The 11,764-nt window shown below is 46.1% G+C and overlaps 2 protein-coding genes across 3 annotated transcripts in view; one reads left to right on the top strand and one right to left on the bottom strand.

Annotated features, from left to right (window-relative positions):
- Positions 1–809: 809 nt before the first annotated feature.
- Positions 810–4,871, bottom strand: SOWAHC (sosondowah ankyrin repeat domain family member C). The gene has a single exon (XM_021088390.2). The coding sequence runs from the start codon at positions 4,812–4,814 to the stop codon at positions 3,645–3,647; it is 1,170 nt and encodes a 389-aa protein (XP_020944049.2). The 5' UTR covers positions 4,815–4,871; the 3' UTR covers positions 810–3,644.
- An 890-nt stretch (positions 4,872–5,761) lies between these two features.
- SEPTIN10 (septin 10) overlaps positions 5,762–11,764 on the top strand; it is a 63,175-nt gene continuing 57,172 nt past the window's right edge. For both annotated transcript variants that reach the window (XM_021087089.2, XM_085018472.1), the window contains exon 1: positions 5,762–5,865. In XM_021087089.2, the coding sequence (XP_020942748.1) occupies positions 5,839–5,865 (27 nt within the window). In that variant the 5' untranslated portion in view covers positions 5,762–5,838. The remainder of the gene's footprint in view (positions 5,866–11,764) is intronic.

The raw sequence follows: 11,764 nt of genomic DNA, 5'->3' as shown, positions 1-11,764 counted from the left end.
CCCAGAGAACCTGCTTTTAGGATTAACTTATAAGAAAGTCTAAAAACACCATCTGTTTCGCAAAACAAAAAATGTTCTTTCACTAGGAAAAATTACTAAGATACCTTCAAGTGGATTCCTTGATGAATCCTCTTGAGATACATCCTTCTAACAAGTCATTCCGGAAACAGAACCTCGATTTAGTTATTGTTAGAAGTTGTAAATCAACAGCAACAACAAAAGGCTGGGCAGGAGTCCTGGCGGGTCTTCCTTGAGGAAGCAGTGGAGGACAGTCACCTCGGGGGTTCCCGTGTCGCTTTGCCATCTGAATTTGTTAAGACAAGTATCAAAAGCAGGCTTGAGGAGGAAAGGAATTCATTGATGTCCAACACTTGACAGCTACAGAAGAAAATGGAAAAAGGCATTCCCGTCTTTCTTAAGCTCCAGCCGGGGAAGGGAGGGTTTATGCATGCAAACAGAGCTTTTTTTTTTTTTTTAATGTAGTGGGAGAGGAACCTCCCCAAAGCTAGTTCCTCCACCTCGGATGCACCACTACAGTAGCTTTGCCAGAATTTGGCAATTCAAAGTGCAGAAAAGACAATGTTGTGGAAAAGCACTGAATCTTGAGATCTTACTGCCATTTGTGTGACCTTGAACTGCATTAACCTTCATTTCCTATCTGTAAATTGGGGCTATCCAGCCAAGGGGTGTTAAGGGATAGAAAGGGATCAAAATAGATGGACACTTCAAAAAGCACTGTGTGAAATGTAAAACCCCTTCCAGGTTAAAATATAAAGGACTATAGAGATTGAGGCAATTCACAGGAAAAATCTAGTGTGACCTTTTATTTTGACAAAACAAACTTGACAAATTTTACATTCTAAAATCCCAAAGTTTCACTTGTTTGAAAAATAAGAGAGAAGGCATCCTGGACTCCAAGATTTCAGGCATGAATAAAATAGTACCAGAGTTTCAAGTTTTATAAGCTAGCTGTACTTTATACACCATAAAAGTTAAGAAAGTGCTGACAAATTCCTTAGTTTCCAGGGCACCTGTGAGAAAACCACGGTGTCACATCAACAGGCATCTGAGTAACTGATGTGTATTATTTCCATTCATAGTAGGCACAGCTCCACAAATGTCAAGTTACACACAATATTTGCTTTTTATAATCTCAATTTGGAAACTGAAAAATAAGAGGAATGGAGGGTTAAGTAGCAGAAAAAGCCAAACTTATCGAATGTACACAAGCACATTGTGACAAGAAATGCTAGTAGTTCTCCATCAGGAGTGATTTTTGAAGTTTTAAAGTATATTTTATCAGAAAAGTTAAAATCTTTAGTGTGAAAAGCAAGTGAAATACTGACTCAGTCTTTAAAGATTGACCACATTATAGATTTTGTGCAATTAGTTACTAGTACACACATTTAGGAGACTAATGCTGGTGGTTCTGAAGGGTTTTCATGGTTCACTTCAGCTTCGTTAAGTCCACGAAATGTAAGACTCCTCAGTGAGAAGTTATATTCTGCACTAGATGCAGATAACATGTATATGATTTAGAACAAATGATTACTTTTCACCTCCAAGGAATTGATTTTTAATTTATACAAAATTAGATTGTTTTCACCCACATGTGTGGATTAAAAAAAAGTGCTTCTCAAACGTACAGAGCCCACTTCCACAATCCTAAAACAAAAGGACACAAAAATGGGCAATAGTTTATCTGTTTTACCTGACTGCTTTTCATCAGTCTTTAAACATAGTTAAATGTTCTCTAGAGGTGTGACAAATGTGTTACAAATTTCTCTGACTTGGTGAATTAAAGATTTAAGAATTCTCTAAACACTGCAGCTCTGTGCAATTCATGTACTGGTTCATTCATTCTGGTTCATTCATTCTTCACAACTGTTACATCACTCCATGGTCTCTTTAGGCTACAGGATGTCTGTTTCTGCAACTATGAAGCCAAAAATACGAAGGGATAAGGACTTTTGGAACCGGTGTCCCACAAGTTGTTTTGAATCTTGTGACAAGCAAATTTAATGTGCTTGTGAGTTAAAATTAATATCTTTAATAACTCTAAAGATATTTACCCTAACATATTTGAGTGAAATATAATTAGGAAACACACTTAAACAAGTCTTTAATTTTAATGACCGATATTTTTTCATTTATATATGAAGGGATTCAATAGCCAGTAGCATTTAAATATAGAAATAGACTCACCTCTTTTTTTTTATAAAGTGCTATGAACTGGATAGATTTACTATCCAGCTTTTCAATGACTTCACTCTATGTCTTGAATAGATTCAAGGAGATGCTGGAAAACTGAAAGGAGTCAGTATTTTCTTTTCTTTTTCTTTTTTATGGCCAGACCTGTAGCACAAGTTAAGTTCCCGGGCCAGGGATTGAATTGAGCCGCAGCTGCCACAATTCAGGATCCTTTAACCCACTGCGCCAGGCAGGGGATGGAACCTGTACCTCTGCAGGGACCAGAGCTACTGCAGTTGGATTCATAACACACTGTGCCATGCCACGGCAGGAACTCCAAGGATTCATTATTTTAAACATTTGCAAAACACTTCTACAAAGTATAGAAACCATGAACGCATTTTATTAGTAAAATAAAAGGTGTACCTTACATGAGAATCATTTAGTTGACTGGATAATTACTTCATAGAAGCATAGACTAACATTTATGCCAATTTTTGCTAGCCATCTAAATTAGAAACGGTTTCTGTAGGCAATTCAACACTAAGCACCTTCAAATAGGGTCAAGTAGAGACTGGGGTTATATGATCCCCAGAATAAAAACTCAGACGAAAAATTTAGACTTTTAGAAGAGCAAAACAAGTTAGTGAGAATTAGAACCAGAGGCAATATTTACTTAAAAGTACCATAGGTTGTTAAAAGTGTTTTCTTTAAATAAAAACGTGTGTAGTTATTAATAATGTACCTTAATACTGAGTGCAGTGGTATTAGAGTTAAGAGGAAACCGCACAACAGATTAACTCAAAAAAAATGTTGACTGTTTCTTTAGTTCAGTGATTAAAGCTGAACTTGCTTTTGAAAAAGAATGGAGCGCTATTTACAACACAAGCAGCGTACCAACAGGATTCCTAACTGTATTCACATTATTCTCTAATTAGTATTTGTGCATTTCAACTCGTACCTGACCTTCAGTAGTATCTCAAAGACAAACGCAATTAGTAAAAACACAGGGCAGTATGTAGTTTTGTACACACAAATACTATCAGTTTCATTACAATTTGCATTTCTTGTTGCTCTTGGAAAAGTAACCATTTTAAAAAACAGTTACAGAGAAGCGCAATACTCCTTACTTTGCAAGGTATCCAGCAATGTTTAAATCAAAGGAACCCTCAATCCATTCTGTGCCCTTGACTTAGATGCATTTCTAGTCCTCAGAAACAGGGACTCCAGGAGAGAGGGGTGGTATGGGAGAAGACGCTGGTGTCAAGGTTTGAGGAATCACTTGGAAATCCACCGCAGTCCCACTGCTAAGGAAAATTCCTGCCCATCTTTTCTAACCCAAGTAAGAATGCAGCGTTAAGCCTAAGACTTTTCTGATCTCAATTCCTTGTCTATACCCGGTATCCTATTCCTGACGACAAACACGCCTTAAAATTTTCTAAAAGAAATTCTTTTTACCCAAATACATTGGACTTGGGTCTCAATTTGAATGAGGATGAGTGGCCTTTGAGAGACCGGTCCTCCTCTATGTCTTCCCCTTCCTCCAGGGGCTGCTCCGGGTCTCTGAAAGAGGGTGTGGTGTGGATGATCTGGGTTCGGAAACGGATTTTGTTAAGTCTGGGCTTCATCCGCCCACTAGTGCTGCCTGAGGCTTTGCGACTTGGCTCCTTTGCTTTGCCCGCAGCCGGTCCCTCAGCCAGGTGGTGGTGGTGGTGGTGGTGGTGGTGGTGATGGTCCCCGCTGTCCTCCAGGGCGTGGGAGTGCCTGCCGGAGATGAGGTGCGATGGCAGCACCTTCGAGAGCCTCCAGCGCCCTCCCCCGCTGCCCACGTTGCTCTCGCCATCGTCCTCGTCCAGGGCGCCCACCAGGGTCCGGATCTCCTCGGCGGTACTCGGGCTCAGGTACTGCGAGGCCTTCCTGCCGCTGTAGTCGCGCACGTCTACGTCCGCGTCGTAGGCCCCGACCAGCAGCTTCACCACCTCCACGTGCCCGTGCATGGCCGCCAAGTGCAGTGCGGTGTAGCCACAGCTCGTGCGCGCGTTGATGTTCACCGGCAGCCGGTGCTGGCCCGCGAAGCGCACTAGCAGGGCCAGCAGCTCCTGCCGGCCGTGCTTGGCCGCCCAGTGCAGGCAGGTAAAGCCGGTGATGAAGTCGCGCTTGGCCAGCAGGCCGGGCTCACAGGCCAGCAGCCCCTCCAGGCTGTCCCAACGACCGTCGGCGGCCGACAGCATCCACGCGTGCTCCAGAGGGTCCAGCGTCAGCGCGCCCGCGCTCTCCTCCTCGGTCCCGCCGTCCGCGCCCCCCGGGCCGCGCCGCAGCTGCGGTGAGCCTCCCGCCGCCGGGTCCCGGGGCGCCGGGCGGCCCGGCCGCGGCCCAAGGGGCGCATCACTCGGCGCCTCGGGCCTCCCGCCTTCCTCCGCGGGGCCCCCGCGGGGCCGCCTCCCGAGGGGCGCGCTCGGGATGCCGTCCGCCGGGTCTGAGGGGTCGGTATCCACGTACCCCGGCTCCCTGAGACGGCCGCGGGCGCCCGCGCGCAATTCGGGAGTCCCGCCCAGGGCGCCTCCGACGGGTTGCTCCAGCTCGGCTGGCGGGGCCGGGGGTCCGCACTCCGCCGGGCTCTCCATCCCCGCCCGAGTACCTGGCTTGCTAACCACCAACTCGGCCCGCTGCTCCTGAGAATCCTCGCGCGCCCCGCAGCGGCGGACTAGCTGCCACCGCCCCCAAGCCGCGCCCGCGGGCACGCCTCCGCCTGCCGGCCCCGCCCACTTCCGGCCGTCCCCGCGGGCCGCCTCTCAAGTCCGACGGGCCCCGCCCCGGTCCGTCCCCAAGAGGCCGGGATCTGTGCTCTAGTCCCACATGCCACGGCCCACCCGCTTCCGGTTCCCGAGCGGGTTTTAGTGACCGTTCCTTCCAGGGAACACGCCCTGACCCCGCCCACTTCCGGTCCCCGCGCGGGCCGCAATCTGTGCTCAAGCCCTGCCTCGGCGATGAGGAACCGTGGCGGCATTTTTGCGGGTCTTTTTCCTCAGGTCCTGAGTGTGCTCCATCCCCTCCTCTGCACTGACTGGTCAACTTCTAAAATGTCCGGGCTCTTCTGTAACAGGCCCACTTCGCGTGCGCGTGGCCTGCCGCGGCCCCCAGCCCACTGAGGCCACTGGACCTCTCCCCTCGGATCCCCTCCCCTCACCTCCTGGACCCCGCCCAGCCCCTCGCGTCACTGAAGCCACTGGACCCCTCTCCTCCCTCCATCCCGGGCTCCGCCCCTTTCCCCGGTCCCCTGCGCCATTCCGCCCGGCCCCCCCGCATCACTGAGGCCGCTGGACCAGTCTGCGGCCATCCCCGCCCCGCCTCTCCCTCCCGGGCCCCGCTCCTCGCCCCGCCCCCCGCGCCATCCGGCCTTGCCCCTCGGAGTCCCTGAGGCCACTAGACCCGCTTCGGCCATCCCCTCCCCGCCCCTCCCGGGCCCCGCCCCTCGCCCCACCCCCGCGCCATCCGGTCAGCTCCTCGCGTCACTGGGGCCGCTGGACCCCGCCCCTCCCGGCCCCTCCCGCCCCGCCCCTAGCGTCCCTCTGCCGCCGGCCGCCTAGCTCCGCCGGGAGCTGCCGCCGCGCCTCCCTGGCCCTCCGCCCGCCCAGCCCCGCCCGGACCATGGCCTCCGAGGTGGCGCGGCACCTGGTGAGTCCGCCAAGCCTACCCCACCCACCCCTGGACCCCCGCCCTCTTGTCTTGGCCCGCGGTCTGGCTGCCTCGGCGGGGCAGAACCGCTCCCTCCCCCCGGCCCCTCCCGGCTCTCGGCGGCCGGGGCTTTGCGGGGCTTCCCGTCGTCCCCGAAGTTGAGTCTGCAAGGAGGACGGTTTCTGTAACGGTCCCGGACGGACGAGAGCAGGGTGGACCCCTGACCCTGCGCGCTGGGCTCGGCCTCCCTGGCCCCAGTTAGAGCGGGTGTGGACCTCCTTGGGATTGGAGCCTTTTTTTCCCGCCTGGCGCCCTTGTGCGTTAAGAGAGCACGTGTGACTAATTTGTTCGGCGTCCTCTACCTTTTACGTTCCTTTGTACACTGACCTCATTTCAGAGTTAGCCCGGGGCTGGCATGGCAGTGCCAGAGTAGTGCCTGGCGATGCCGCTTCAGAGTAAGCCAGTTACGTTCATGGCAGTGCATGGAGTTTTCCAGATGCCACGCGCTGTGGAAGGACCGCACCACTCTGAGGGCTGTGTATTTTGAAAGTTTTATTTTAACTTATGATGCTGTAACTCTCATGGTTGTATTCTGTGTAAAGAAAAGCTCTTTACGGCCTGAGACCAAAAAGTTGGAAAACTGCTGGTTTAAGCAATCTCCTAGACCAGAAGTTTAGCTTCTAGGAACCTGAGAGGTTGGGTGATGTGTTCAAAATCCCAGAGCCGGTTTCTCTCATGGAGCCTAGAGGGGGATTTTCCTCCTGATTCAGCCTAGGTCTTTTTCCTGTCTGTCCTGTGTTTAGAGAAGTCTCAGCTTTTCTGTCTGGACTGCCTTGTTAGAGTTGCTGTGTGCACGTGTGGGCGAGGAAAATGTGTTTTATAAATCTTGGTTCAGAGTGAACTTTAATCAGAGTTAAATTTGGGCTGACAGGAATTTAATTATTTAATTCCTGTTGCATTTCTTGTCAGTTGCTGTGTTTGTTTTGCAATAAGGCTACCTACCTTTAACTAAATTTGAAATAATTGTAGAGTCACGTGCAATTGTGAGAAATAATGGAATTCTCCTCTATCCTTTACCCATGATGCATAACATGATGCAAAACCATAGTAAAGACCACAACCAGAACATGGATGCTGACTCTGTGAAGAGAACTTTCCACCACCAGGAGATCCCTCCCTTGCTCAGTTGTAGCCACTTCATTTTCCTCTACCTCCTCCTTAACCCCTGACCACCACCAATCTGTCATTTCTGTAATTTTGTCACTTTAAGTCTGTTAGGTAATGGAATCACCCTGTATGTAACCTTTTGAGAATGGATGTTTTTCATTCAGCAGCATTCTCTGGAGATTCATTCAGGTTGTTGGAGGGATCATTAGATTGTTCCTTTTAATTGCTGAGTAGTATTACACTTTGAAGGACACCTCCTTTGCTTCTATTGTTGGGCTACTATGAGTAAAGTTGCTATAAACAGCCCTGTATGGTAACAATAATGTAGCATAAGGAAAACCCAAGTCTTCCATTCTCTGGAATTCAAATGGCAGTTGCATATTTAGTTTCATAAGAAACTGCTGGGAGTTCCCATTGTGGTGCAGCAGAAACGAATCCGACTAGGAACCACGAGGTTGTGGGTTCAATCCCTGGTCTCGCTCAGTGGGTTAAGGATCTGGCATTGCCATGAGCTGTGGTGTAGGTCACAGACATGACTAGGATCCTGCCTTGCTGTGGCTGTGGCATAGGCCAGCAGCACCAGCTCGGGTTAGACCCCTAGCCTAGGAACCTCCATATGCTGCAGGTGCGGCCCTAAAAGGACAAAAGAAAAAAAAAAAGAAACTGCTGAACTGTTTTGCAGATTTCTGTACCATTTCTTATTCCCACCAGCAGTGAGTGAGCGATCATTCTCTTCACATCCTCACACACTTGGTGGTCCTGTTTTTCTATGTAGATATTCTGATAGGTATGTAATGCTTATATTAGTTTTAGCTTGCATTTTTCTAATGGCTACAATGTTCAGCATCATTTTTTATGTGCTTATTTGCCATCTGTATATTCTCTTCAGTGAAATAACGCTTCATTTCTTTTGCCCATTTTCTTTCTTTCTTTTTTTTTTTTTAAACCTGTGGCATGTGGAAGTTCCCAAGCTAGGGGTTGAATCCAAGCTACATCTGCTGGCCTGTAGCATAGCCACAGCAATTCAGGATCCTCAACCCACTGAGTGAGGCCAGGGATTGAACCTGTGTCCTTATCATTCCTAGTCAGGTTCCTTAACCACTGAGCCACGAAGGGAATACCCTGCCCATTTTCTTTTTTTTTTTTTTTTTTTTTTTTTCGTCTTTTTGCTATTTCTTGGGCCGCTCCCGTGGCATATGGAGGTTCCCAGCCTAGGGGTTGAATCGGAGCTGTAGCCACCAGCGTACGCCAGAGCCACAGCAACGCAGGATCCGAGCCGTGTCTGCAACCTACACCACAGCTCACGGCAACGCCGGATCGTTAACCCACTGAGCAAGGGCAGGGACCGAACCCGCAACCTCATGGTTCCTAGTTGGATTCGTTAACCACTGCGCCACAACGGGAACTCCCCTGCCCATTTTCTAATTGGATTTTTTTTTTTTGCTCTTTTTAGAGGCTTTTAAAATATGTATTCTAGATACTGGTCTTTGATACGTGGTTTTCAAATGTTTTCTCTGTTTTGTTTTTTTCATCCTTTTAAAGAATCTTTTGCAAAGCAAATGCTTTTTAGTTTTGATAAAATCCATTTTATCTGCTTTTCCTCCTATAAATTGTACTTTTGGGGCCAAATCTATGAACGCTTTGCCTAACTTAAGAGTACCAAAGGTTTTCTCTTATATTTTCCTAAAAGTTTTATAGTTTGTTTTACATCCAAGCCCTTGACCCACTTTGAGTTACCTTTTGTGTAAGGTGAGAGACTTAGGTCAAGGGTCATTTTTGGTACCTGGATGCTCTAACAGTTGTTAAAAAGACTGTCTGTCCTCTAGTAAGTTGCTTTTCTACTTTTGTCAAAAATCAGTTGAATGTATTTGTGCAACTCTCTCTCTGAGTTCTCTATTAGCACAGTCTTGATTTCTTTAGCCATATAATGTCTTGAAATAAATAGACTGATTCCTTGCACTTTATTCTTATATTTCAAAAAATTTTGCCTTATTCTGTTTTCTTTGCTTTTCATTGAAAATTTTAAAATAGTCTTTTTTTTTTTGATCTTTTTGCCAATTCTTGGGCCGCTCTCACGGCATATGGAGGTTCCCAGGCTAGGGGTCGAATCATAGCTGTAGCTGCCGCCTACGCCAGAGCCACAGCAACGCGGGATCCGAGTCGCGTCTGCAACCTACACCACAGCTCACGGCAACGCCGGATCATTAACCCACTGAGCAAGGGCAGGGGCTGAACCCGTAACCTCATGGTTCCTGGTCGGATTTGTTAACCACTGTGCCACGACGGCAACTCCGAAAATTTTAAAATAGTTTTGTCTCTATCTACAAAGAATTTTCCTGGAATTTTGATAGATATTACATTAACTCTGTGTATCAATTTAGGGAGAATTGATATCTCTACCAGGTTGAGTCTTCCAACTAATGGACATGGTATTTCTCTCCATGTCTTTATATTTTCTTTGATTTCTTTTATCAGCATTATATAGTTTTCAGCACGCAAAGTCCTGTGTTTGTTTTGTTAGATTTACACTTATTTCTTTTTTTAGCAACTGTAAATGGTATTGTGTTTTTAATTTCATTGTCCACATTTCCATTATTAACATATAGAAATGGAGTTGAGTTCCCGTCGTGGCTCAGTGGTTAATGAATCTGGCTAGGAACCTTGAGGTTTCGGTTTCAATCCCTGGCCTCGCTCAGTGCGTTAAGGATCCAGCGTTGCCGTGAGCTGTGGTGTAGGTTGCAGATATGGCTCGGATCCCCCATTGCTGTGGCTCTGGCATAGGCGGCAACTACAGCTCCAATTCGACCCCTAGCCTGGGAACCTCCATATGCCACGGGATCGGCCCTAGAAAAGGCAAAAAGACAAAAATAAATAAATAAATAAATAAATAAATAAATAAAAAGAAATGCAGTTGAGTTTTGTGTGTTTATCTTGTGTCCTTTAACCTTGCTGAATTAATTTATTTTAGGAGTTGGTATTACTGGTATATTTCTTGAGTTTTTCTACATGGAGAGTTATGTCATCTAGACATAGGTACAATTTTATTTCTTCCTTTCCAATTTGTATGTCTTTTCTTTATTTCTTTCCTGCCATTTTTTGCTGACTAGGATTTCTAGCGTTATTTGAATAAGAGGTGGTAAGAGAAGACATCCTTGCCTTGTTTGGGGGGAAAGAATCCAGTCTTTCTATCATTGCAGCAATAGGTTTTTGTTGTTGTTTTGTAGATGCTTTTTATCAGGTTCAAGAAAGATATTGGTCTGTAGGTTTTTTATGCTTTGATATCACAGTAGCATTAGTTTCATGTAACAAATCGGGAAGTGCCCCCATCTCTTCTGTTTTCTGGAAAAGATTGTGTAGAATTTGGTGTTCTTTAAATGTTTGGTAGGATTCTGGGGAAAATCACCTGGGCCTGGAAATTTCTTTTTTGAGAGTTTTAAACTTACAAATTTAAATTCCTTAATGGTTGTCTGACTAGTCATGTTATTTCACATTGGGTGAGTTGTGGTGGTATGTGGTTTTGTGATGTTTTCCTTCCAAGCTGTCAAATCTTTGTGCATAGAGTTATTCATAATATTCTCATTGTCTGTTTGATGTCTTCAGTGTCTGTAGTGATAGTCCTTGTTTCATTCCTGGTGTCTGGTAATTTGCATTTCCTGCCTTTTCTCTATCAGTCTTGCTAGAAGTTGGTCAATTTCATTGATCTTTTCAAAGAACTATTTCTGTGTTTCATTGGGTTTTCTCCATGTTTTTCTATTTTCAGTATAACTGATCTTTATTTCCTTTGCTTTGCTTGCTTCTGGTTTGTTTAGCTCATCTTTTTCTAAGTTCTTGAGGGGAGATCTTAGATTACTGATTTGAGACTTTTCCTCCTTTCTAATTTATGCACTTGATGTTATGAATTTTCCTCTCAACATGGCTTTAGCTGTGTCCTGCAGATTTTGGTATGTGCATTTTCATTTTCATTCTACTTTTATTTTTTAAAGAACTCTGTGTTCAGTCTCTCTCAATATTCTTAATGGGTTTTCAGATCTTTTTTTTTTTTCATAGAAGAGGACATTAAGACTCGAGGAGGTATTGTACAACACAGGGAATATAGCCAATATTTTATAGTAACTGTAAACAGAAAGTAACCTTTAAAAATTATTTTTTTGTTGTTTTTTTTTAAAGACTTAGAGGGGGAGTTCCTATCATGGCGCAGCGGAAATGAATCTGACTAGGATCATGAGGTTGCAGCTTCAATCCCTGGCCTTGCTCAGTGGGTTAAGGATCCGATGTTGCCATGAGCTGTGGTGTAGGTCGAAGATGTGGCTCAGATCCTGTGTTGCTCTGGCTCTAGCGTAGGCCGGTGGCTACAGCTCTGGTTCGACCCCTAGCCCGGGAACCTCCATATGCCTCTGGTGCAGCCCTAAAAAGACAAAAGACAAAAAAAAAAAAAAAAAAAAAAAAAGACTCATAGGGATTTAGCATATGCTCAAGGAATCACGGCTAGTAATGATGCGATCTGCTTTTGGCCATGTTGTGTCTGCCATTGTCTCCAGCATGTCCCCTATTAGTAACTGCATAAGGTTTATGTTTTAGAGATCTCGACTGTATCATTATTTACTGCTGACTATGATAGTGGATCTTGAAATGATGTTGACTACCTTTTCCTGTCTCCTGAGAAACACACTCATAATTTTCCACTTCTTCAGACTATCCTTACCAAAGCTTTTAAACGGTGCCCAAGTCTTTC

This window comes from Sus scrofa, chromosome 3, assembly GCF_054392235.1.
Source record: "Sus scrofa isolate SSC_HxYL_T2T_F1_AM1 chromosome 3, Sscrofa_HxYL_maternal_Yorkshire_Landrace_v2.0, whole genome shotgun sequence".
NCBI lineage: Eukaryota > Metazoa > Chordata > Mammalia > Artiodactyla > Suidae > Sus > Sus scrofa.
The sequence above is the reverse complement of the archived record's forward strand: the minus strand, read 5'-3'. Positions and strand labels throughout refer to the sequence as shown.